Source organism: Cetorhinus maximus, chromosome 8 (assembly GCF_964194155.1).
Source record: "Cetorhinus maximus chromosome 8, sCetMax3.hap1.1, whole genome shotgun sequence".
In the NCBI taxonomy this organism is placed as follows: Eukaryota; Metazoa; Chordata; class Chondrichthyes; order Lamniformes; family Cetorhinidae; genus Cetorhinus; species Cetorhinus maximus.
Window position 1 is genome coordinate 103,241,725 of NC_135886.1, and position 23,819 is coordinate 103,265,543.

At 42.9% G+C, this 23,819-nt stretch overlaps 1 protein-coding gene across 1 annotated transcript in view; it reads left to right on the forward strand.

Annotated features, from left to right (window-relative positions):
* LOC144683850 (connector enhancer of kinase suppressor of ras 2-like) overlaps positions 1-23,819 on the forward strand; it is a 462,557-nt gene that overhangs the window by 106,860 nt on the left and 331,878 nt on the right. The window contains exons 4-6 of the mRNA XM_078547354.1: positions 1,895-2,041; positions 12,164-12,297; positions 12,775-12,986. Of these exons, the coding sequence (XP_078403480.1) occupies positions 1,895-2,041; positions 12,164-12,297; positions 12,775-12,986 (493 nt within the window). The remainder of the gene's footprint in view (positions 1-1,894; positions 2,042-12,163; positions 12,298-12,774; positions 12,987-23,819) is intronic.

Genomic DNA, 23,819 nt, shown 5'->3' on the forward strand with positions numbered 1-23,819 from the left:
AGAAACACTGATTATTCTTCATTTCTTAATTATTTTGTAGGCAGTAAAATAAAGCTTAGGACATACACATGAGATTAAGCAAGAAGCTGAAATATAATAAACTTCTAAAAATATTTTAAAGAAATCTTTCAATTTCTTTTTATCATAATGGAGGAATTTGAAATTCCACAAATATAAAGTAAGCTTTTCAGGGCCAGAAAGGTTGTTCATTAGTAATTATGAACCTAATACGCCATTAAAAAGCCATCTAGATCTCATTTAACAAGATGGAACTTTCTCAAGGGTTTTTATATGAGACTAATAGCATGAAAGTGGAAGTTCATATGAATTCAAATGAGTTCAGAAAGTTTCCATCTATAGACGGAATCAGGTTCCAGAGGAATGTTCAACAGGCAAGTGGACATGTACTTAAACATGAATAGTTTACAGGGTTATGGGGAAAAAGCTGGTATACGAGGGACTAACTGGACGGCTCTTGCAAAGAGCTGACACAAGCATAATGGGTTGATTGACCCCCTTCTGTGCTGTAAGATTCTATGATGCCGGTTTATCAAGGTTTTAGTCGCCTGTCGTTACATCATCTTACCCTGCTCTGTGTCAGTGGTTTGATAAGTTCTTTAATTTCTTTTAAGTTCTTTAATTGTACAGTTGTTCACACATGAGTTTTAATGACACAGATAGATAATACTTAATGGTTTACCTCATGGATCTGCATAAAAGTCAGATCATATAATGATGACATATATATGTTTCTATTTAGAGGTGTTTAATAGAATTTTCCAACAACAATTTATTTTGGAAACACTACTTCAACTTTTTTGAACTTATTTTGGATAGGGTAAATAGTAAGAAACTGTTCCCACCATGAGAACATCAAGAACTAGAGGAAACAGATTCAAAATAATTGGAAAAAGGAGTAAATGTAACGTGAGGAAAAATTTTTTCACCCTGAGTGTGGTTGGAGTCTGGAACAAACTTCCTGAAAGGGTGGTGGAGGCAGGTTCAATCGAGGTATTCAAAAGGGAATTACATTGCTACCTGAAAAGAAAGAATGTGCAAGGTTACTGGGTTGACACAGGGGAGTAGGATTAAGTGGAATGCTTTTTCAGAGTGCCAGTGCAAACTTGATGGGCCGAATGGCCTCTTTTTGCACTATAATGATACTGTGATTTTTTTTCCAAATCTTAAAAGGAAAAAATACGCATTCACATATAGGTTATTAAAATTAAATGATTGGATGGCATGAGGGAAAACAGTAGAAGTCCATGCTTCTTTTCCTTCTAAAATTTGCTTTGGTGATTGAAACCACCTTTTTTTCTCCTTTTGGAGTGTATATTCTTTACTTAACAATCCTGACAGAGAGAACAAGCAGCTCCCAGGCCTCACTCTGTGGTCCTTCACACAAAAACTTGAATGCACTTTGTAATACGTGTCGCTCAGTATCTTGCACTTTTTATATTGCTACTCTTCATACGTTATAAGTTATTTCTACCTCATTGAGTTACTTCAGACTGTTATTCTTTCCATCGCTTTCCCTATAATCAATGTATGGGATAGACTTCTTGCTAGAGTAACAGAAGCACAACTCCCAGAATCATCTGAGGACTATTTAGATGCTACAATGGGGAAATATCAGGATCTCTTTGGATGTTTGAATTAGGATGGGCCAAATAGCCTTCCTTAACTGTAATTATCATGTTTCACGTAACTGGCATTGTTAGGTGGGGACAGATCCTTTTCCCTCTTTGCATGTTTACATAACACCAATGTAAGATACCTTCACTATGTCACTATTTATTTACATTTTTATTCGATTCCATTCAGGTTTCAATTTTTGTTTCAGAAAAGGAAATATATTTTTTTTATCTTTCTCTGTCTGGGTTCTTGATCCTAGGTGGGTTGGCAGCTGAAGAACCTCGTCAATGCACTCAGAGAAGATCCCAATGGGGTTATATTGACTTTGAAAAAACGACCACAGAACACACTCACTTCCGCCCCTGCTCTGCTGAAGAATGTAAGATGGAAACCCTTAGCCCTACAGGTAAGCTGAGTCCTCATTAAGTTGCAGTCAGATGCCCTCAGATTGAGGTGCTGTCAGCATGACAAATGTGTCCGATAAAAATGCTGAAAAGTTCAATTTTAACACGGATGGATAAATGACTTGCTAAGTGCACCATGGTAACTAATTACAAAGCTTGCCTGCATGAATTCTATTTTTAGACAAGATTTTCAGTTTCATTTAAAATGCAGATCAATGGTCATCTTACTGACCCTTTCTAGCTGAGCAAATGTATAGCAATATTTTTTGCAACCCTTTAATGAATCATGCAATCAATCCAATGTTATATTCCTATTTATTAATGATACTTGTTACTGAATGAGGTTGCAACTGCAGTCTTGACCCTCTTGACCACCTTTCTCTGCTGTACCAGGCAGCCATGCTGTTACATTTTTATGAGATCCAAATGTTTCTTGAGATTACCCCCGATCTTGATAAACTATGTTAGGTACCAAGTTGCTACATATTCGAATGACAGTAAAGTAACTAAATCAATTTAATAGCTCATTTATTTCCCTCAGGAAGCAAGCATTTGAAGACCATTATAAAAGCAAAATACTGCGGATGCTGGAAATCTGAAACAAAAACATAAATAGCTGGAAAAACTCAGCAGGTCTGACAGCATCTGCGGAGAGGAAGACAGTTAATGTTTCGAGTCCATATGACTCTTCATCAGAGTTCTGATGAAGAGTCATATGGACTCAAAACATTAACTGTCTTCCTCTCCGCAGATGCTGTCAGACCTGATGAGTTTTTCCAGAAAATTTTAGAAATACTCAGCAGGTCTGGCAACGTCTGTGGAGAGAGAAATAGAGTTAAAGTTTTAAGTCAAATATGACTCATCTTCAGAACTGAAGGAGGGCAGAAATGTGATGAGTTTTATGCCATTGAAAGTGGGGAGAGGGAGGAAGAACAAAAGGGGAGGTCTGGGATAGAGCAGAGGACAGGAGAAATTAAATTACAAGGATATCATAGTGCAGAAGACAACAGCATTGTGGGTGTACCTACATGGACTGCAGCGGTTCAATAAAGTGGCTCATCACCACCCACTCAAGGTCACTTAGGAACGGGCTATAAATGCTGGCCTAGCCAGCAATGCCCACATTCCATGAAAGAATAAAAAAGAGGAATGTTAATGGTTGAATTCTGTTTCTCCCTCCACAGGTGCTGCCAGACTTGCTGAATATTTCCAGCACTTTCTGTTTTTATTTAAGAACTGTTGTTTCACTTGAGTTGAAAGCTCTGTGGGCAGGAAATTGGGCTTGCTGGCAACCTTTCTTTTGGGCATCCTTCCTATGCTTACTGACTGACCTGGGATCCCACTTAAGCAACACCTTGACTTTTATCATTGTTTTCAAATCCCTTTATAGCCTCACCATTCTCTATCTCTGTAATCCCCACAACCCTCCCAAGATCCCTGTGTTCCTCTAATTCTATCCTCTTGAGCATCCCTGATTTTAATCACTCCACCATTGGTGGTCATGCCCTCAGCTGCCTCCGCCTTAAACTCTGAATTCCCTCCCTATATCTCTCCGTCTCTCTACCTCTCTTTCCTCCTTTAAGACAGTCATTAAAACCTCCCCCCTTGACCAAGCTTTTGGTCATCTGTTGTAATATCTCCCTATGTGGCTTAGAGTCAAATTTTTGCTTGATAATGCTCCTGTGGAGCATTTTGGAATGTTTTATTACGTTAAAGGTGTAAAATGAATACAAGTTGTTGCAGTTAATCGCTGGTTCATTTGTTCTAGCTGTTGCTATAATTCTACAACTGTTTGGTGCTTTCTATAATTGTTCTAGGTTGCAAATGTCTGCAGGGAGTAGTGTGGCATGTACTTAAAGATATATTGCTGACTACAAGACTGCTGCACAAACCAATTGTACCCATATATGGGTGCACTGAGTAGACATTCCCTTTGGAATACAGCATGAGTTGGAGAATGAACAGAAGCAGCATCTCACAGTTTGTTGCTCCATTTTCAAAAAGAGCTAACTACATTTCAACCCCTCTTGCCAGGGACAAGCACGTGGCTTCACTTGGATTTTTGAAATTCATTTATGGGATGTAGGCAAGGCTGCCTAGGCCAGCATTTATTGCCCATTCCTAATTTCCCTTGAGAAGGTGGTGGTGAACAGTCTTCTTGAACTGCTGCAGTCCCTGTGATGTAGGTACACATACAATGCTGTTAGGGAGGGAATTCCAGGAATTTGACTGAGCAACAGTAAAGGAACAGCGATTATATTTCCAAGTCAGGATGGTGAGTGGCTTGGAGGGGAACTTCCAGGTGGTGGTGTTCCCATGTGTCTGCTGCCCTTGTCCTTCTTGATAGTAGGGGTCATGGGTTTGGAAGGTGCCGTCTGAGGAGCCTTGGCGAGTTCCTGCACTGCATCTTGTAGATGGTACACACTGCTGCCACTATTCGTCGGTGGTAGAGGGAGTGAATGTTTGTGGAAGGGGTGCCAATCAAGTGGGCTGCTTTGTCCTGGATGGTGTCATGCTTCTTGAGTGTTGTTGGAGCTGCATTCATCCAGGCAAGTGGGGAGTATTCCATCGCACTCCTGACTTGTGCCTTGCAGATGGTGGACAGGCTTTGGGGAGTCAGGAGGTGAGTTATGCACTGTAAGATTCCTAGCCTCCGACCTGCTCTTGTAGGCACAGTATTTGTATGACTAGTCCAGTTCAGTTCCTGGTCAATGGTAACCCCCAGGATGTTGATAATGGGGGATTCAGTGATGCTAATGCCATTGACTTTCAAGGGCGATGGTTAGATTCTCTCTTGTTGGAGATGGTCATCGCCTGGCACTTGTGTGGTCTGAATGTTACTTGCCACTTGACAGGCCAAGCCTGGATATTGTCCAGGTTTGCTGCATTTGGAAATGGACTGCTTCAGGCTTTGTTATAATGGAGAGTGTCACTGACTGCATGCATATCACTTTGTCGGCATTGCATGTCGACTCTGCCCTATATTAGAACCAAAAAGGATTCCACTCCCTCAACGTCCAGCAGGTGTGTGACCAGAGGCAGATTAATGCCTGGTATCCTGGCAGCACTGATGCAGCTTTCATTCTGCACAGTTCATTGTGCCAGTTGCATTTGAGCACCATGGCAAACCAAAGGGTGACAAGGGTTATTCACTGAAAACATGGCTCATGACTCCAGCGTGAACCTACACACACGTGGGAGCATCTTGCAGGCCCCTTTGCATTGTGGAATCCACGGCTATGATGGCTGCAGGCTGAGCTTGCATGGCAGCAAGCTGAGCTGGCATGATTTCGGTCTGGTCTTTAACTGCAGAACACTAGGTGATTGCTGGTAGTGCTGCAATGAAACGTCTAACTTCAGCCTTCAGATGCTGCAACCTGGTTGGATCCACAAGCGTGAGAACGGAGTTTGCTAATTCCAGGCAGGAAAGGTTGGTTTCCAAGCTCTGCACAAACCCCTGTCCCAAATTGGCTCTGGACTTCTCCTTGACTCCACCTGGACATTGACCACAGGCTTTCTGGCAAGCTTCCCAATGGATACCCATTGACATTCTTCCACGGGCTGCCTAATTGAGTCCTCATCTGAGTCCACTGCAGCAGAAATGGGTGGGTGACCTCGGCCTCCAGTGAGCTGGATGCGGCCGACTCCTTTCTGGTATTCCACCAGGTGCAAATTATCCTCTAACATGCTCAGAATCAGTATCTGAACTGAAAGTTGCGACTGCGAAATCAAGTGAATGTGCTGTCTTCATCATCACTCTCCTCTTTGCTGTTCCTCCACTGCCTGGCCAGGTTGCACTTCTTGGCTGTCTGACTGGATAAAGACACAGGGGAAGGTTGTGGTAAAGGGAGGGGGGAATTGTAAGATGTACATGCTTATATTATCTGCAGCATATAAATCAGAAGAGATTGTGGAATGGGAGGCAGGAGGATGTGAGAAGGAGGATTAGGTATGACGATACCATCAGCTTCAATGGTTTCAGCTCTGCCACTATCCATATCTTCAGCACTAGGTGTCCCAATAATGGCCAGCAGCGTCTCCTCCATGGGGGTTCTGACATGGAGGTACGGCTGTTTCCCTCTAGTTAGCTCCTTGTGCCTCCAGTTGTGGCACCACCTTGTGAGAGGGGGAAGAATGGCAGTGAGTGTAACACAATCGGTTTGGCTGATGTGTATGTCATGATTGAACAGCTGGCAGAGTGTGCAGCCTGTGAGATGCGCGTGTGAGACTTGTAGCAGTGTTAAGTACGTGAATGTGAGGTGGAGCATATGAATGTCAAGTAAGAGGCCTGAACGATCAAGATTGTTGGTAAGTAAGTGATGGAGGTCTGTGATTTGAGCAGTGTGTGATGTTCATGGTGTAGTTGATAGAATTTGTCATTTGAAGATACATTTACTGATCTTGACCATTCTTGTGATGTCATTGAATTTCATGCGGCACTGCAGCCCTCTTCAGGTTGTGACTCCTGGCATTGACCTCCACGGCTGTCTGTTCCCACTGATCTTTGACCATGGGCCTAGGGGGCCACCTTTCCTTCTGCGGCTACAGAACATCTCTCCTCCTTTCCATCTCCTTCCCCAAGACGTCCAGTGCAGCGTTCGAACACCTTGGAACCCATGCTGTCCCCTATTGTGCCATTCTTGTGTCTTTCCCTGGTCAGATTCTCTTCAACCACAAGTCCCAGCACGTACTCTAGCCAAACTCCACTTTCCCTTTAAGAGTTGCAGGCAACCTTTGCGGGTCAGTGTTAAATAGGGTTGCCAACCCGCCAGGATTGGCCTGGAGTCTCCAGGAATTGAAGATCAGTCTCTAGGATACTGCTGTTTGCAGCCCTGGAGAAAAATCATTGGACACTAGAAAAGATCGGGGTTTTTGTCACTTTCTTTGAACATTTCTCTTTAACAGATATAAAAAAATTAAAAATGGGAGAAAAAAGGCTGTTTGGCTGACAGTCAAGCATCATCCAATTAGGTAATAAGTCTTTTTGCTTTCCAATTGACCTAGGAAGGCAGTGCGTCACAAGGATGGATGTGTTGGCCAACTAGTGGCTGGAGCATGGGGGCAAGTCATGTGATGAAACCTCCAGGAATACATTTAATCACAGTTGGCAACCCAGCTTTAAATGGTGCTAGCCACTCAAAATTGGTTCCCTACTGATGTGTCCAGCTAGTGAACAGCGCTGTTAAGCACTGGCTGGATGCAGAGATCATTCAAATGAGCCAGAGGCACAAAGTTGGCATGCTGCTTGTGATGCAATCAATGGCCGGGGGTTAACTACATATAGCAATCCCATCATTGTTTTTGGGGCCAAACTAACGTAGCCCTCAATGTATCTTTATAAGCTCTGCTACTTTGTAACACCCTGATAATTTCTCATTTAAAAGATGTTTGTCTTCATTAGCTCTTTATTTACAGAAATGCAGAAAGATGTTGCAGTAATAAATGGAGCAGGCCTCCTTCAATTATTGGACTCATTAATTAAAGGTGTCCTGGAGTGATCTTAGTGCTCACTTTAATAAGCATTAAATAAGCAGGCTCTCCCTGCTGGCAGCAAATTTCATTCTGTGGACAGAAATAATTCTGTATTTACTTGGGTTGCACTTACAGAAAGGAACAAGTTGCCTTCATATGGTGCTTTGTCATACCTCTCAGAAATGTCCCAAAGTGCCTCAAATAAACAGACATTTTAGCCCTGTCCAACAAAATAAAAGCAGCGAGCTGATTGTGTCAGTAGCTGTGTGGATAATCTGGTCTACTCTGCTTACTATGTATGGCATTTTAAGCACATTTGTGATGGTTTCCTTAGTCTGTTACTTTTAATGAAATTGTTCTTTCGGAAAGTGTTCAGACTGACAGAGGGAATCTTCACAAAACTTAATTACGGTCTCACTACAACTTGCAGTGGGAGGAAATCTTACTCTCAGGCATGTCTTGCAGTACTACCCCAGCCCCTGTCAATTGCCAACAGGATGAGATGCTTTTTTCTTCTGCATTAAGTAAAACTCAGATATTAACTAAAGGGAAAAGGATTAACTAATGGGTTGATGCAATAATGTAGGATGTTCACTTAATCCAGGTATTATATTGAAACATAATTTTTGAGTAATTTAGTAGTGAGTAGAAGTAAACTGGCTATAAACATCTTTGTAATTTTTTTAGCAACTGTAATGTATAATGACTTAATAGATCAAGCACAGGCAAAACTTACTTAGATTTCATTTTTATTTGATTTATACCATTATCATCAACAATACTATAGTGCTGAGGCACAAGCTTAAAACATCTGAATGTGAAAATGGCTATTGGAAAACTGAGTAGTTGAACAATTCCAACAAAGGTGTTCGGCATTCAAATCAATGAGTCAGTGCCTGTTTTACAATAGTCAACAAAGGAATGCCACATCAACACTTAATACTAATCTGTTCATATCACCCAACAGTCATTTCTAGGCTTTGTTTCCAAGAACAACTACAACAAATGGTGATGATTATATAATGACTGACAAAACAAACCTTTTGAACAATTTACAACCCCTGTAATGCTTTTCAATGGATTGTTCTGATTAAAATCATGAATGTTTCCTAGCTCGAATAATTGGGTTCAAACATAAGTTTTCAAATATAAATGAAACTTCTAAATATATCAATGTCCAATGTTTCATGGAATTGAATGAATTATTTATAACATAATTCTACAGAGCACACTACTGGTTGTCATGTTTATGGTTTTTCCCAGGTTTGTCAGAACAGGATTTATCATCAGAGGTAAAAGCAAAGAACTGCGGATGCTGGAAATCCAAAACAAAAACAAAAACAAAAATACCTGGAAAAACTCAGCAGGTCTGGCAGCATTGGTGGAGAGAAGCACAGTTGATGTTTTGAGTCCTCATGACCCTTCAACAGAACTAAGTAAAAATAGGAAAGGGATGAAATAGAAGCTGGTTTAAGGGGGGAGGGGTTGGGACAAGAAGAGCTAGGTAGAGGGCCAGTGATAGGTGGAGATAACCAAAAGATGTCACAGACAAAAGGACAAAGCGGTGTTGAAGGTGGTGATATTACCTAAAGGAATGTGCTAACTAAGGGTAGAAAGCAGGACAAGCAAGGTACAGATAGCCCTAGTGGGGGTGGGGTGGGGGGAAGGGATCGAAATAGGCTAAAAGGCAGAGATAAAACAATGGATGGAAATACATTTAAAAATAATGGAAATAGGTGGGAAAAGAAAAATCTATATAAATTATTGGAAAAAACAAAAAGGAGGGGGAAAAAACAGAAAGGGGGTGGGGATGGAGGAGAGAGTTCATGATCTAAAATTGTTGAACTCAATATTCAGTACGGAAGGCTGTAAAGTGCCTAGTCGGAAGATGAGGTGCTGTTCCTCCAGTTTGCGTTGAGCTTCACTGGAACAATGCAGCAAGCCAAGGACAGACATGTGGGCATGAGAGCAGGGTGGAGTGTTGAAATGGCAAGCGGCAGGGAGGTCTGGGTAATGCTTGCAGACAGACTGAAGGTGTTCTGCAAAGCGGTCACCCAGTCTGCGTTTGGTCTCTCCAATGTAGAGGAAACCGCATTGGGAGCAACGAATGCAGTAGACTAAGTTAAGGGAAGTGCAAGTGAAATGCTGCTTCACTTGAAAAGAGTGTTTGGGCCCTTGGACGGTGAGGAGAGGGGAAGTGAAGGGACAGGTGTTGCATCTTCTGCGTTTGCATGGGAAGGTGCCGTGGGAGGGGGTTGAGGAGTAGGGGGTGATGGAGGAGTGGACCAGGGTTTCACGGAGGGAACGATCCCTACAGAATGCTGCCGGCGGGGTGAAGGGAAGATGTGTTTGGTGGTGGCATCATGCTGGAGTTGGCGGAAATAGCATCCACCTTCACACCTTCTCCTCCCTCCCAGAAACATGATAGGGTCCCCCTTGTCCTCACTTATCACCCCACCAGCCTCCGCGTTCAAAGAATCATCCTCCACCATTTCCGCCAACTCCAGCATGATGCCACCACCAAACACATCTTCCCTTCACCCCCCACCGGTGGCATTCCGTAGGGATCGTTCCCTCTGTGACACCCTGGTCCACTCCTCCACCACCCCCTACTCCTTTTGTCTGTGACATCTTTTGGTTATCTCCACCTATCACTGGCCCTCTACCTAGCTCTTCTTGCCCCAACCACACACCCCCCCCCCCACCACCTTAAACCAGCTTATATTTCACCCCTTTCCTATTTTTACTTTGTTCTGTTGAAGGGTCATGAGGACTCAAAACGTCAACTGTGCTTCTCTCCACCGATGCTGCCAGACCTGCTGAGTTTTTCCAGGTATTTTTGTTTTTGTTTTTGTTTTATCATCAGAGGTGTTAGTCAAACATCTGTTGCCCAGGATACTGGCCTTCCATCACAGGGAAACAAATTAACTATAAATGTTAAAATGTCACCAAGCTGGCTTGCATGTTATAGCGTCAGCTTCACTTAGTTGGTTGCAGTTTTGCCTCTGCATCTAAGGTTGTGGGTTTCAGGCCCAAGCCCATTCCTTCTATTGCCACTTATTTATTTTCTCTTTACCCCTCCTGGACCCCTATTTCATGTTGTCGTACCTCCTCTCATTTATCTGCTCTCAGGTACTCTGCCCTCCCAAATCCCTTCCCCAACCTTTTCTTACTTCACAATCTTCCTATGCTCCTGCCACCAGGCTTGTCTTCCTCTTAAACAAGACTAGAGTTTCCCTCTGTTCCTCTCTTTGCATCTTCCAAAGAATCCATTGAGGCACTCGTCGTTGCCTCCTTATGAGCTGCAACAGTAACTGCTCCATCCTACTCTTTCACCAACCCTCCTGCCCAGCATGCCTGCCAGGATAAATGTTGCCAAACTTTTCCCTGTTCAACTCACCCCTACCAGTTCGGATCCTATGCACTCTGCCAGTGAATTAGCTCTCACCACTCCTCTCTGCACCTCCCTCCCAGAATGTCTGTTCACTTGTGAACAAGGCCCTTGGCAGCTTATGGTGAATGATTGTATTGGCATCATGGCCTTGACGGAAACCTAACTAAGGGGTGATGGCACCTTGCCCCAAGATGAAGCCACCCGACCTGGCTATGCCTCCCAATACTTGCCACGCTAAGACTGTTCCCAGTGGTGATATGGCTTTTATCACCAAATTGCATCTTGCTCTGCCCTGCTACTCCTTTGGCACTTTCTCTTCCTTTTAACATCTCACCTTGTTCTACCCCTCTCATCTCTTATTTAAAATCCTCATTCTCTATTGCTTATCCAAGTACCATAAAATTTTTCTCACAGATATCTTTGCAGTGTTCCTCTCTCAGCATCGAGTGACTTCTTATACAACCATAGAATCATAGAATGGTTACAGCACAGAAGGAAGCCATTTGACCTATTGTGTCCATGCCAGCTCTCTGCAACAGCAACTCACCTAATCCCACTCTCCTGCCTTTTTCCAGTAGTCCTGCAAATATTTTCTCTTCAGATAATTATCCAAATCCCTTTTTGAAAACCCTGATTGAATCTGCCTCCACTATGTTCTCAGGCAGTGCATTCCAGATTGTAACCTCTCGATGCTCAAAAAGTTTTTCCTCAGGTCGCCATTGCTTCTTTTGTTAATCACCTTACGTCAGTGTCTTCTGGTTCTCAATGCTTCTGCCAATAGGAAGAGTTTCTCCCTCTATTCAGTCCCAAGTAGGCAAAGAACGTCCCGTTTGTTTGCTTTGCATATCTTCCCACACATTTCTCCTCTTGGAGAAGGGTGTAGAGGGTTGGAAGTGTTTGCAGGTTGAATGACAACCTGTTGAACTGTGTCATGAACTCCTTTTCTGTGACCATAAAGTTCTAGAGTGGGACTTGAACCTGGGTCATCTGGCTTAGAGATAAGAGTGTTACCAACTGAGTCATAAGACCTCCAGAACATCCTGTGGCACTATTCGATGAAGAACAAGTGAGTCCTCTCCATTTCCTGTCCAACATTTTTTCCTCAAACAACACCACCAAAGACTGACCGATGGATCTGACTTTTTTTAAACACATGGCAGTGATAGTTACACTGTAGATATGTACAGATGCTCAAGTGGTAATTTGCAAGATTGACTTGTGTCTGGCACTAATCATATATCATTTTCATCTTCTCCAGCCAGTTATTCCTACAAGTCCTACAAGCAGCTCTACAACACCAACTAGCACCATTGGCATATCATCAAAGTATGACAGTTCCACACTTCATGATGTCTTTATTCTATCTCCCCTGTCAGGAATCTACGGTCCCAGGTAAGTCTTTAAATGGGGAATTCCTGCTCTATCTTAAACACTGGTCAATTGTCATCACTATTAGGGTCAGCTGAAAACGCCAACTTTCAGTCCTTTCAAGTAACTGTTGCCGATAAATGTATCATTCATGTGTCACTGAAAATTTCGCTATTAGTGAAAGTTAACATGCAAACATCATATTGTTTTTGTGGTGTTTCTGGTATCTATATACCCAGATTGCTCATTGTCTGCGTACCTGCTTTCCCTTTGCTTTGCAAATCCAAACTTCATAATGCACAAGGAACATTCGCATTGTTTCAAAGAGTACAAAGCAAAACACCCTTGCTTTCTGCAGCATGACCTTCCAACCAAGCTTCCATTTGAGAGCCATCAAACTCACTTTAAAAGGATTGGTAACTGAACCCATGCAGAAAATTGACATGTTTTGAAGCCTTGGAACTAATGGTTGTTTTTTGACCTTTTGTTTTCTTGCTTTAGGGATGAATTGGGGATATTGCCTTGTGACGACATTGGCAAGTATGGGATGGCAAAGCCTGGGATGAAAGGTTCTGAATCTTCCAGTTACTTTCTGGACCATGAAAGTGGAAAATATTACACATTAATGGAAGGAGAAGGTCTGCCTATGAGTTCTGAATATGAGAGAGGGAGAGCAACTGGTATCCGGAGAAGAGAGAAAACACCAACTCATGGTTGGTATCTGTCTTGTGTTTTGGAATATTTCACTTTTGTTTTAAATAGCTGCATTTTTTCCAGTTGAAAGTGATTCAGGATCTATCCTGTCCTCTGGAGATGGTACATAATGCTTTAGGAAGTTGAAAGTAAAATTAAAAAAAATAAAAATAGCTTCAAAAAATTGCAACTATTACAGTCCTCCTAATTTAATAGTATTTGGTTAAACTTGTGACTTCTGATTTTTTGTCTAAGTCTTTGACCCAAATTCCTGTGTTGAAAAATATGGTCCTTGGTGAAGAGCACTGGAAGGTTTGGAGAAAGCACGTCTATACAAATTGTTGCAATGAAGGAAATGCAGCAGCCAATTTGCACACAACAAACTCCCACAAACAACCACATGATAATCATCAGTTAATCTGTTTTTTAGTGATGTAGATTAAGAGATAAATACTGGTCAAGATATCAGGGATAATTCCCCTTCTATTTTAAAAAATTGCACCATGGGATCTTTTGCGCCCATCTAAGAGAGCATAAGGGGCCTCAGTTTCACATTTGATCTGAAAGACAGCACCATCAACAGTGCAGCACTCGCTTAGCACTGCGATGGAGTGTCAGCCTAGATTTTTTGTGCTCAAGATCAGTATTTTACGTCCCTCCTGCCCGGCAGGATATTATGGTCCCGCAAACTGAATGGAGATTTAAATAGCTCGCCATATCCACATGATGTGGCGGGGCTGTAAAACCCTGGCCCAAGTCTCTAGGGTGGCACTTGAACCCATAATCTTCTAACTCAGAGGTGTGTGCTACCAACCCATTTTGAATTTATTCAGTCAAGGGATGTGAGAAATATTGGCAAAGCCAACATTTGTTGCCCATTCCTAAGTGCTCTGAAAAGGTGGGGGCAATGTGTCTTGGTGGCTTGCTAGGCCATTTCACAGGGCTGTTGCGAGCCAACCACATTGATGTGAGTCTGGGGTCACATAGGACTGGATGTTATGCTCCCCTGTTCCATTGGGTTTGAAGCTGGGGATGGGGGGGTGTTCTCGTAATATCCAGCGGGTGGCCTTCCCGCCACGTACCTGCCCACCCCTAACCTGTTTGAAATTTTAAGGTGGGTTGGGGCGGGGGGTTGGCAGGGGCGGTGGGGGAGATGCCAGGCGGCCTGCTCAGCCTTGGGCCTATTGAGGCCCTTACATGGCCATCAACGACATGATTTTACCCATGGCTGGGGGAAACCTACCCCAGTTTTAGCTGAGTGGGCAGGTGTTGGGCTCCTTTGCGGGCAACCTGGGCCAATTGGAGGCACCACTTCCCCCCAAGGTCATCCCCCAACCCTTTAACCCTCCCCCTTGCCTCTTGCCTTGACATGACCCCCAACCCTGGACTTACTTGGTCTCCTCAGCATGGTTAGACAGCCTGTAATCCCAGGAGTGGCCACCATTCTGGTGGTGCTGCTAGGATTACCAAGCTGCCAGTCATCCAATTGGCCAGCAGCTCTCTAAGGCAGATCTTCCTAACAAAATAGTGGAAGTCTTGCCTTAATGCTGTCAAGGGCAACTGTCAGGATCATGTCTGGGCTCCCCACCCCCACCCCAACTTTTTGGCGGTTTTGGGGCGGGTTGAGGTGCGCCATAAAATCCAGACCATAGAGGTTAGGCTCGATAAAGGATATTTGTGAGCCAGTTGGGTTTTTACAAAAATCTAATTCTTGGTCACCACTGATCCTAGCTCCTTTTTAATTAATTGAATTTAATTCACAAACTGCCATGATCTCTTACTTTCAGATTTGTATTCCAGACCTCTTGATCACTTGTCCAGTAACATAGCCACGTACCGTACCCATACCGAGCCACAGCTGGCATAGCTGTGCACACCTCTGCCTTCCTCAGTAGCACTGTCCAATGCAGAGGCATCCTGATTAGAAAATAACAGTCAAAAGACACAGGCTTCAGTTCAGTATTTGTACTGCATGGAACTAAACTTAGCTTCTCCAACAATGTTAGATTGTGAGCTCTATGCAGCCCCAGATACATTTCCAGTGAGGTTGGATTTTCCTGTCACAAATTGGGACAAATGGAAGCAAGGCAGCAAAAAAAAACCTGCCTGCAGCCTGCGTAGTGGTCTGCCATCTCCATTCCCAACTCTTGATTTTCCCTGAGGACAGGGGGTTGGGCAGGAGATTGAAGTCACCAGCCTCATTAATTAGGGGTGTTGAGGTCGTTAGGGAACTCATTAAGGGCTAGCCTTCTGTCCTCCCAAGATTTTCATGGGGCGGGTGGCTGTTAGGATCTCCCTGAAGCTGACCACATGCAACCTAGCAGGAACAGGGGTGGCAGAGCTGAAAAGGTTTTATTTGATGCAAAAATGGTGAAAGTTTGGACAGCAACAATGAAATTTTAATAACCAATATTTCCCTATCCTATCCCGGGTCTCAGCTCTCCATTTGCCCTGGCCACTTTGAAGATGAAGATCCTCTTGATTGTTTAAGACCACCCAGAGATGGCAGCCACAGCAATGGCAGCTGATTCGGGCTAAAATGTGGTCTGCTCCCTGGTGTCCTGCCTCTATTCCCAGCACCAATCGTGGTAGACTGGTCTCTAGGGTCATTAAGACTCCGACCCCAGTGAAAATTGAGCTTCATAGCAGACCGGAGACGGAAGCAGGAACACATTGTGGAATTGGACCCACCTTCAGGTTCCTTGCCTCCAATGGTTAAACCCGCCCCTAGAAATTTAGTTTCTGAAGGAACAGAATTAAAAAAGAGATTGTGTTAAACTTGTATAGAACACTGGTTAGACCACACTTCGAATCCTGTGCACAATTCTGGTCTCCTTATTACAAAAGGTACATAGAGGCACTGGAGAAGAGCAAAAAATAATTAACAAGGACAATACCAGAACTGAGAGGCTATAATTATTAGGAAGGACTGAACACAAAGGGGCTCTTTTGCCTAAAAAAAAGAAGGCCTAATTTAGTTGTTTTTTAATTATGAAGGAGTTTGATAGGGTAGACATAACATTGTTTTGCTTGTGGGGGAGTCCAAAGCTAGAGATCACAAATATAAGAGAGCAACTAAAAAATTCAGCTCTCCCATTCTTCTTTTTTCAAAGCTTAGACTCCGGGTGAAGATTCAATTCCTTGGCTGAGTTCTTCTCTTTTCATTCCTGTCTCAAATAATTGTGAAATATTCTTAATTTGGTCATCACGAGTAAAATTTGTTTTATTTTCCTGTTGTTCTGCTGCATATTTTAAACCCTAGTTTTCCTTTTCCAGTACCCCAGCTTTTGAATTACTCTTCAATCTTTGGAATTTGTACTATTCAGCTGGAATTCAGAAGAAACACATGGACTGGAATTTTCCAGTCCCCCTCACTGCACTTGCAGGCTCCTCCATAGCAGGGCCGGCAAGCCTTTGAAATCTCCGATCATGTCGGCGGGACCGGGAGATCCGGCCAGCGTGAGGGGCTGGAAAATTCTGGCCCTGCAGCTGTGTCTTCTAATGGATAACAATTTCTTTCTCTGCATTATTTTTGGATATTTCTCAATTTTTTTTTTTGTTCACCTCAGTGTTGAAATGTTTTTGTTGGCTGGGGGCTGGTTTCCTTTTCACACACTCTCAATCCCTTAGCATTTGAAGCACTTCGTCCCCTCCCCTCTGCACCCATGAGCCATTCTCTCCCTCGTCACCTTCATACTCTTTTTCAGAATTCTGCCTTTTCAGTTTTTATCAGTTTTTACTTTCAGAATGACTATTGGACCCTTTTGCCTCAGGGTGGGACTAACAGGTTAACAACAAAAGCAGAAAATGCTGGAAAAACTCAGCAGGTCTGGCAACATATGTGGATAGAGAAACAGAGCTAACGCTTAGAGTCCAATATAACTCTTCTTTGGTTTCCAGCACTCTCTGTTTTTCTTTCAGATTTCCAGCCTCTGCAGGATTTTGCTTTTACTAACACATTAAATAAGCTATGATATGTCAAATTTTGTATTAATTCCCAGATGCTTCCCTATTCTCACATGGTTCAAATTTCATAATCCTGAAAAATTACTGGTAGCTTTGGACATCACAATCTCCTTTCAGTCATTTCCCCTTTCTTTTTATTCCCTCTCAGAATTCCCTTAGCTTTTATCATAATTTAAAAAGAAACTTTCTGTTGCAGAGTCGGAGGTGCTGTCTTTCAGATAAGACAATAAACTGAGGTCTCTTCTTCCTTCATGGCTGAATATAAACACTTTGGTGGCATTATTTTGAAGATCAGTATTACTAAAACAGATTATCTGGTCATTATTTCATTGCTGTTTGTGGAAACCTGCACAAGTTGGTTGCCACTTTTCCTATATTACAACTGTGAATACACATAAAAGATATGCTTAACCGTTCGAATTATATCCGCTGCCTCCCTGCACATTTCACTTGAATCATCCATCTCATATTTGACCCCATGATGAGTTTATTTATCCTCCACATCACTAAGACTGGCTTTAAATAATCTCTGTAACATCGCTTAGCTCCACCCCTGACTCAGCTCATCTGCTGTTAAAACCCTCATCCATGCTGTGGTTACCACTAGAATTGATTATTCTAATGCACTCCTGTCAGGCACATTCTGCTCTCCATAACCTTGAGGTCATCCGAAACAATGCTGTCCTTGTCTTAAATCATGCCAACCATCACCCCTGTACTCTCTGACCTACATTGGCTTCTGGTTAAGCAAACTCTTGATTCTAACATTCTTATATTTCTTTTCAAATCTCTCCATGGCTTCACCCTTCCTATCTCTGTAACCTCCTCCAGCTCTACAACCTTCCGAGGTATCTGCATTCCTCTAATTGTGGCCTCTTGAAAATCCCCAATTTTAAGTGCTCCACCATTGGTGACCTTCAGCTGCCTAGGACCTAAGCTCTGGAATACCCTCCCAAGTATTCTCCACCTCTGTTTCCTCCTTTAAGATGCTCTTTAAAACCTACCTCTTTGACCCAGCTTTTGGTCGTCTGCCCCAACATCTCCTTATGTGGCTCAGAGCCACATTTTGCTTTACAGTGTTCCTGTTTTATTATGTTAAAAGTGCCATATAAATACAAGCTGTTATAGTTTTCAGTTACTCTGCTGTTTGTCCTAGCCGAGACAACCTTTTGAATCCATGTTTTGGTCAATTTCAAATATTTGTTCTTCATACTTCAAATTAAAAACAAATATCTGGATAGTCACAGGCTTTAACCTAGCACATTTCCCATATGATTCTGAGATGTTTTGTTTGCAATCTATCCCACTGTGACATTGTAGGGCTCCATTTCTATGGAAGTGTTGAATCACATTATTTTGTTTTTCGATGAAAGAGATAACATAATTTTGAACCGTATAACAAATAAGCTAATTTTTGAAACTGAAATTTACTCTGATTGTTTTAATGGTGATGTTTGCTGCTTCTCAATCATTATATGGTAATGTAAACATCTGTTTTAATGCTAACATATTGAGAAATGTTTTATCCACACATATATGCAAACCTTTTCATACCTGAATCTTTTGAACAGAAACTTCTCTTTAAAGTAGCCTGTGTCTCAGGAGCCATCATAAAGGTGAACAAATAAATTCAGAAGGATAGCAGGAAAAGGCTTTTTTTAAAAAAAACACTGAAAGCTATCTAAGTTGTGCAGGAAAACTAGAAAAAAAGGCAAAAGGTTAATGAAAAGGTATGTATTGTTGGGTAGGCCATTGAGTATTGTGTCGCTGTTTTAGGAAGGATCTCAAGGTGATAGAGAAGGTTCAGAATATATTTACTAAGATGATGCCAGGAATTTCAGACTTTAGTTATTTCGACAGAGGCTATAGAAATTGGGTCTCTTTTACTAGATTGGACATGGTTAAGGAGGAGAGAAACCACAGGTATTGAAAATGATGAGGGATTTTGGCAAGGTAACTTGGGAAAAATTACTTCTGCTGACCCATGAGTCGATAACAGGGTGTGAAAATTTAAAGCATGAAGGAAGAGCTGAATTTTTAATGTAGGTATTCCCATGACATGTCTTGTCTCTTTGAAAAGGGAATTTGAAAAGGTAGGGAGCTGGCACATGCACAGTGGACCAAATATGATCTTTCTGTGTTGTAAAATTCCATAATTCTAACCATTGGTGTACAAGTTTTACAGTCATAAATTAATAAATTGCTGGGCGTATTGTTTAATGTTTCTACCTTAAACACAAAATACATACTAAACATTGTTTTCATCGTTCTATGTAAAGAACATTTATTACAAAAAGCAATGTGATGTTAATATTTTCTGGATTATAATTGCAATTCTCCATACGAAGGATTCACAACCTTTTTCTGATTCTGTAGAGGGTAGAGGCCTTGTATCTTGCAGAACTCTATTACAGAATCATGGGAGGATCTTTTTTTTATTATTTCAGAGGATGCGGGCATCCCCGGCTCGGCCAGCATTTATTGTCCATCCCTAATTACCCTTGGCGCTGGTGAGCTACCTGCGTGAACTGCTTCAGTGGTGTAGCTACACCCACAGTGCTTTTAGGGAGGAAGTTCCAGGACTTGATCCAGTGACAGTGAAGGAACGGTGAAATATTTCCAACTCAGTATGGTGAGTGGCTTGGAGGGGAACTTCCAGGTGGTTCTGTTCCCATGTGTCTGCTGTCCTTGTCCTTCTAGATGATAGTGGTTGTGGGTTTGGAAGGTGCTGCCTAAGGAGCCTTGGTGAATTCCTGCAGTGCAGCTCATAGATGATACACACTGCTGCCACTGTGTGTCGATGGTGGAGGGAGTGAATGTTTGTGGATGGGGTGCCAATCAAGCGGGCTGCTTTATCCTGGATGGTGTCAAGCTTCTTGAATGTTGTTGGAGCTGCACTCATCCAGGCAAATGGTGAGTATTCCATCATATTCCTGACTTGTGCCTTGTAGATGGTGGACAGACTTTGGGGAGTCAGGAGGTGAGTTACGCACCGCAGGATTCCTAGCCTCTGACCTGCTCTTGTAGGCGCAGTATTTAAATGGCTAGTCCAGTTCAGTTTCTGGTCAGTGGTAACCTCTAGGATGTTGATAATAGGGGATTCAGTGATGGTAATGCCTTTGAATGTCAAGGTTAGATTCTCTCTTGTTGGAGATGGTCATTGCTTGACACTTGTGTGGCGCAAAGTCCACTTGGCCACTTGTCAGCCCAAGCCTGGATATTGTCCAGGTCTTGCTGCATTTGGACATGGACTGCTTCAGCATCTGAGGAGTTGCGAATGGTGCTTAACATTGTGCAATCATCAACAAACATCCCCACTTCGGACCATAGGATGGAAGGAAGGTCATTGATGAAGCAGCTGAAGATAGCTGGGCCTAGGATACTACCCTGAGAAACTCCTGCAGTGATGTCCTGGAACTGAAATGATTGACCCCTAACAACCACAACCATCTTCCTTTGTGCTAGGAATGATTCCAACCAGCAGAGAGTTTTGCCCCGATTCCCATTGCCTCCAACTTTGCTCGGTCAAATGCTGCCTTGATGTCAAGGGCAGTCACTCTTACCTCAACTCGGGAGCTCAACTCTTTTGTCCGTGTTTGAACCAAGGCTGTAATAAGACCAGGAGCTTAGTGACCCTGGTGGAACCCAAACTTGGCATCAGTAAGCAGGTTATTGCTAAGCAAGTGCCACTTGATAGCACTGTTGATGACCCCTTCCATTTTACTGATGATTGAGAGTTAACTGATGGGGTGCCAGTTGGCCAGTTGGATTTGCCCTGCTTTTTGTAGATGCCAGTTAGCAGGGGCGCGGCAAGTTCTGGAGCACAAGTCTTCAGTATTATTGCTGGAATGTTGTCAGGCCCCATAACCTTTTCAGTATCCCGTGCCTTCAGTCATTTCTTGATATCACGTGGAATCGAATTGGCTGAAGACTGGCATCTGTGATCATGGGGACCTCCGGAGAAGGCTGAGATGGATCATCCACTTGGCACTTATGGTTGAAGATTCTGGCAAATGCTTTAGTCTTATGTTTTGCACTGACATGCTGGGCTCCCCCATCTTTGAGGATGGGGATATTTGTGGAGCCTCCTCCTCCAGTGAGTTGTTAATTGTCCACCACCATTCACGACTGATTGTGGCAGGACTGCAGAGCTTAGATCTGATACATTGGTTATGGAATCACATAGCTCTGTCTATCACTTGCTGCTTCAGCTGTTTGGTACGCAAGCATCCCTCTTTTGTAACTTCGCTAGGTTGACACCTCATTGTTAGGTATGCCTGGTGCTGCTCCTGGTTGCTCTTAGCAATACATTTCTCATTCCCTCCCTCTCATCTCAGTTGCCTGGCAAACTGAAGAAGAACTCAAAGATTTTTCATATATAGCACCTTTCACAGCTTCAGGATGCCCAAAATAGCTTCACAGTGAATTACTCTTGAAGTGGAATCACTATTGCTTCATAGGTAAAAAGAATAGCTAATTTGTGCAAAACAATAATATCTGAGGTCAGATCTGTAGTACCACAAGCTGATTACCTTCATTTGTGGTGTCCTCTGAGAGAATAACCTTTCATATCTCTACTCACTTCCTCAATTGACCGGGTAATGTAAGCTTCTGGAGCAGTCTTGAAGCCACATTTCTTAAATATTCACAGTAACTACATTTCAAAAGTACTTAATTGTCTGTAAAGTACTTTGGGGGATGTTCTGAGATTGCGGAAGGTGCTATATAAATGAAAATTCTTTCTTTCTTGGCAACACTGACATTAATACAACCTGGCACTTCAGACTGGCTTGGATTTTTTTATTATTTGTTCATGGGGATGACATCACTGGCTAGGCCACCATTTATTGGCCATCCTCAATTGCCCTTGTTCAGAGGGCATTTAAGAGTCAATCACATTGCTGTGGGTCTGGAGTTACATGTAGGCCAGATCAGGTACAGACAGCAGATTTCCTTCCCTACAGGGCATTAGTGAACCAGATGGATTTTTAATGACAATCGACAATGGTTTCATGGTCATCACTAGACTTTTAATTCCAGAGTTTTATTGAATTCAAATTTTACCATCTGCCGTGGTGGAATTCAAACCCAGGTCCCCAGCACATTTGCCTGGGCCTCTGGAATGTTAGTCTAGTGATAATACCTCTATGCCACCGCCATCTAAAGCAACATGATCCCAGGAAGTTGTCTGCTAAAGGAGCGTGCAGCCATATTTGGGCAAGTGTTATTGTTTCAAAGCTTGGAAGGCCCCAGGTTGGCCCTCAGACCAGTGCAAAGTACTGGTTCACACTAAAGTCAATAAATGTTTTCTGGTACTGTCCTGTTGCCTGCATGACCAAAGTAATTCAGGAGGGAGTAGCTGTTTACAGCTGAATTTTCCTGGGCCCAGGATGGCAGGCTAAGGAGGGCTGGGAACAATTGTGGGGAGCCACATCGGGATGGCTCTCTGATGCATTCAAACTGCCAGGGAACTTTCCGGAGCAGGCAGGGACCCAGAGTGGCGACCTACTGAATGGATGCAGGCAGCCAATTTAAATACTTAAAGCCCCAATCAGGGGCACTTTAGTGGGACCATTGGTTGAGAGGGCCCCCATCTCATGTGGAGGCTGCCAGTTTAATGGAGGGGACCTCCTAACAACAGGCTGGAGAGGCATCAGAGCCAGAGACTCTATCCCCCAAAAAGGGGGCCGCAGTGATCCAAGTGATTGCGTTGGCAGCACCAAGAGCCTGCCCGCTGTCCTAAATAGGACAGTGAGCACGGAGGCATCCAGTTAGCAAGCTGTCTTAGGGAAAATAGCTCCCCTGTTCTGGCTCCTGGCAATTGCGGGCTTACGTCCCCAAAAAATCCCACCCATAAGGTATCATTTTCTGTCATGATAGATTCAAGGCACTCCGTATCCTACATTACAGGGACGTGGAAATATTAAATCCCCCCTCAAGGCAATTCGGAAACATTTAATATAAGTTACAACATATTTTTATACATATATGGTTAGCAATTTCCTTTTGCTTCCAGATAGTAGGTATGGGTCTCCAATACATCCTTAACTCATTCTGTTTTTTAGCTTGCATTTGTTTTTCTACATTAAGACACTATATAAGTTGCTGTTGCTATAGATAATCTTCTTGAAAAGCACCCTTAATTTCAAGACCTATAAATTTACCTCTCATTTTCAAAGTTTCTTATCATCATTTAACTTAATTTCTAGGTCATTGAAATCACTCCTAATTACTCCTTTTCATTCCTCAGATACTATTGTTTCCCACTTGATTAATTAGGTCGATTTTTGTTTTTGGCCCACTGATCACCAATTCTCAGTCATTAATTTGAAGCATTTTGTATGAGAAATTTCCACCCAACTAACCTCATTTTGGATTAAATCATTTTAGAACCATAGAACACTACAGCACAGAAAAACAGGCCATTCGGCCCTTCTAGTCTGTGCCGAAATATTATTCTGCTAGTCCCATTGACCTGCACCCAGTCCATAACCCTCCAGACCTCTCCCATCCATGTATCTATCCAATTTATTCTTAAAACTTAAGAGTGAGCCCGCATTTACCACGTCAGATGGCAGCTCGTTCCACACTCCCACCACTCTCTGAGTGAAGAAGATCCCCCTAAAGTTCCCCCTAAACCTTTCCCCTTTCACCCTAAAGCCATGTCCTCTCGTGTTTATCTCTCCTAATCTAAGTGGATAGAGCCTACTCACATTTACTCTGTCTATACCCCTCATAATTTTGTAAACTTCTTTCAAATCTCCCCTCATTCTTCTACGCTCCAAGGAATAAAGTCCTAACCTGTTTAATCTTTCCCTGTAACTCAACTCCTGAAGACCCGGCAACATACTAGTAAATCTTCTCTGCACTCTTTCAATCTTACTGAT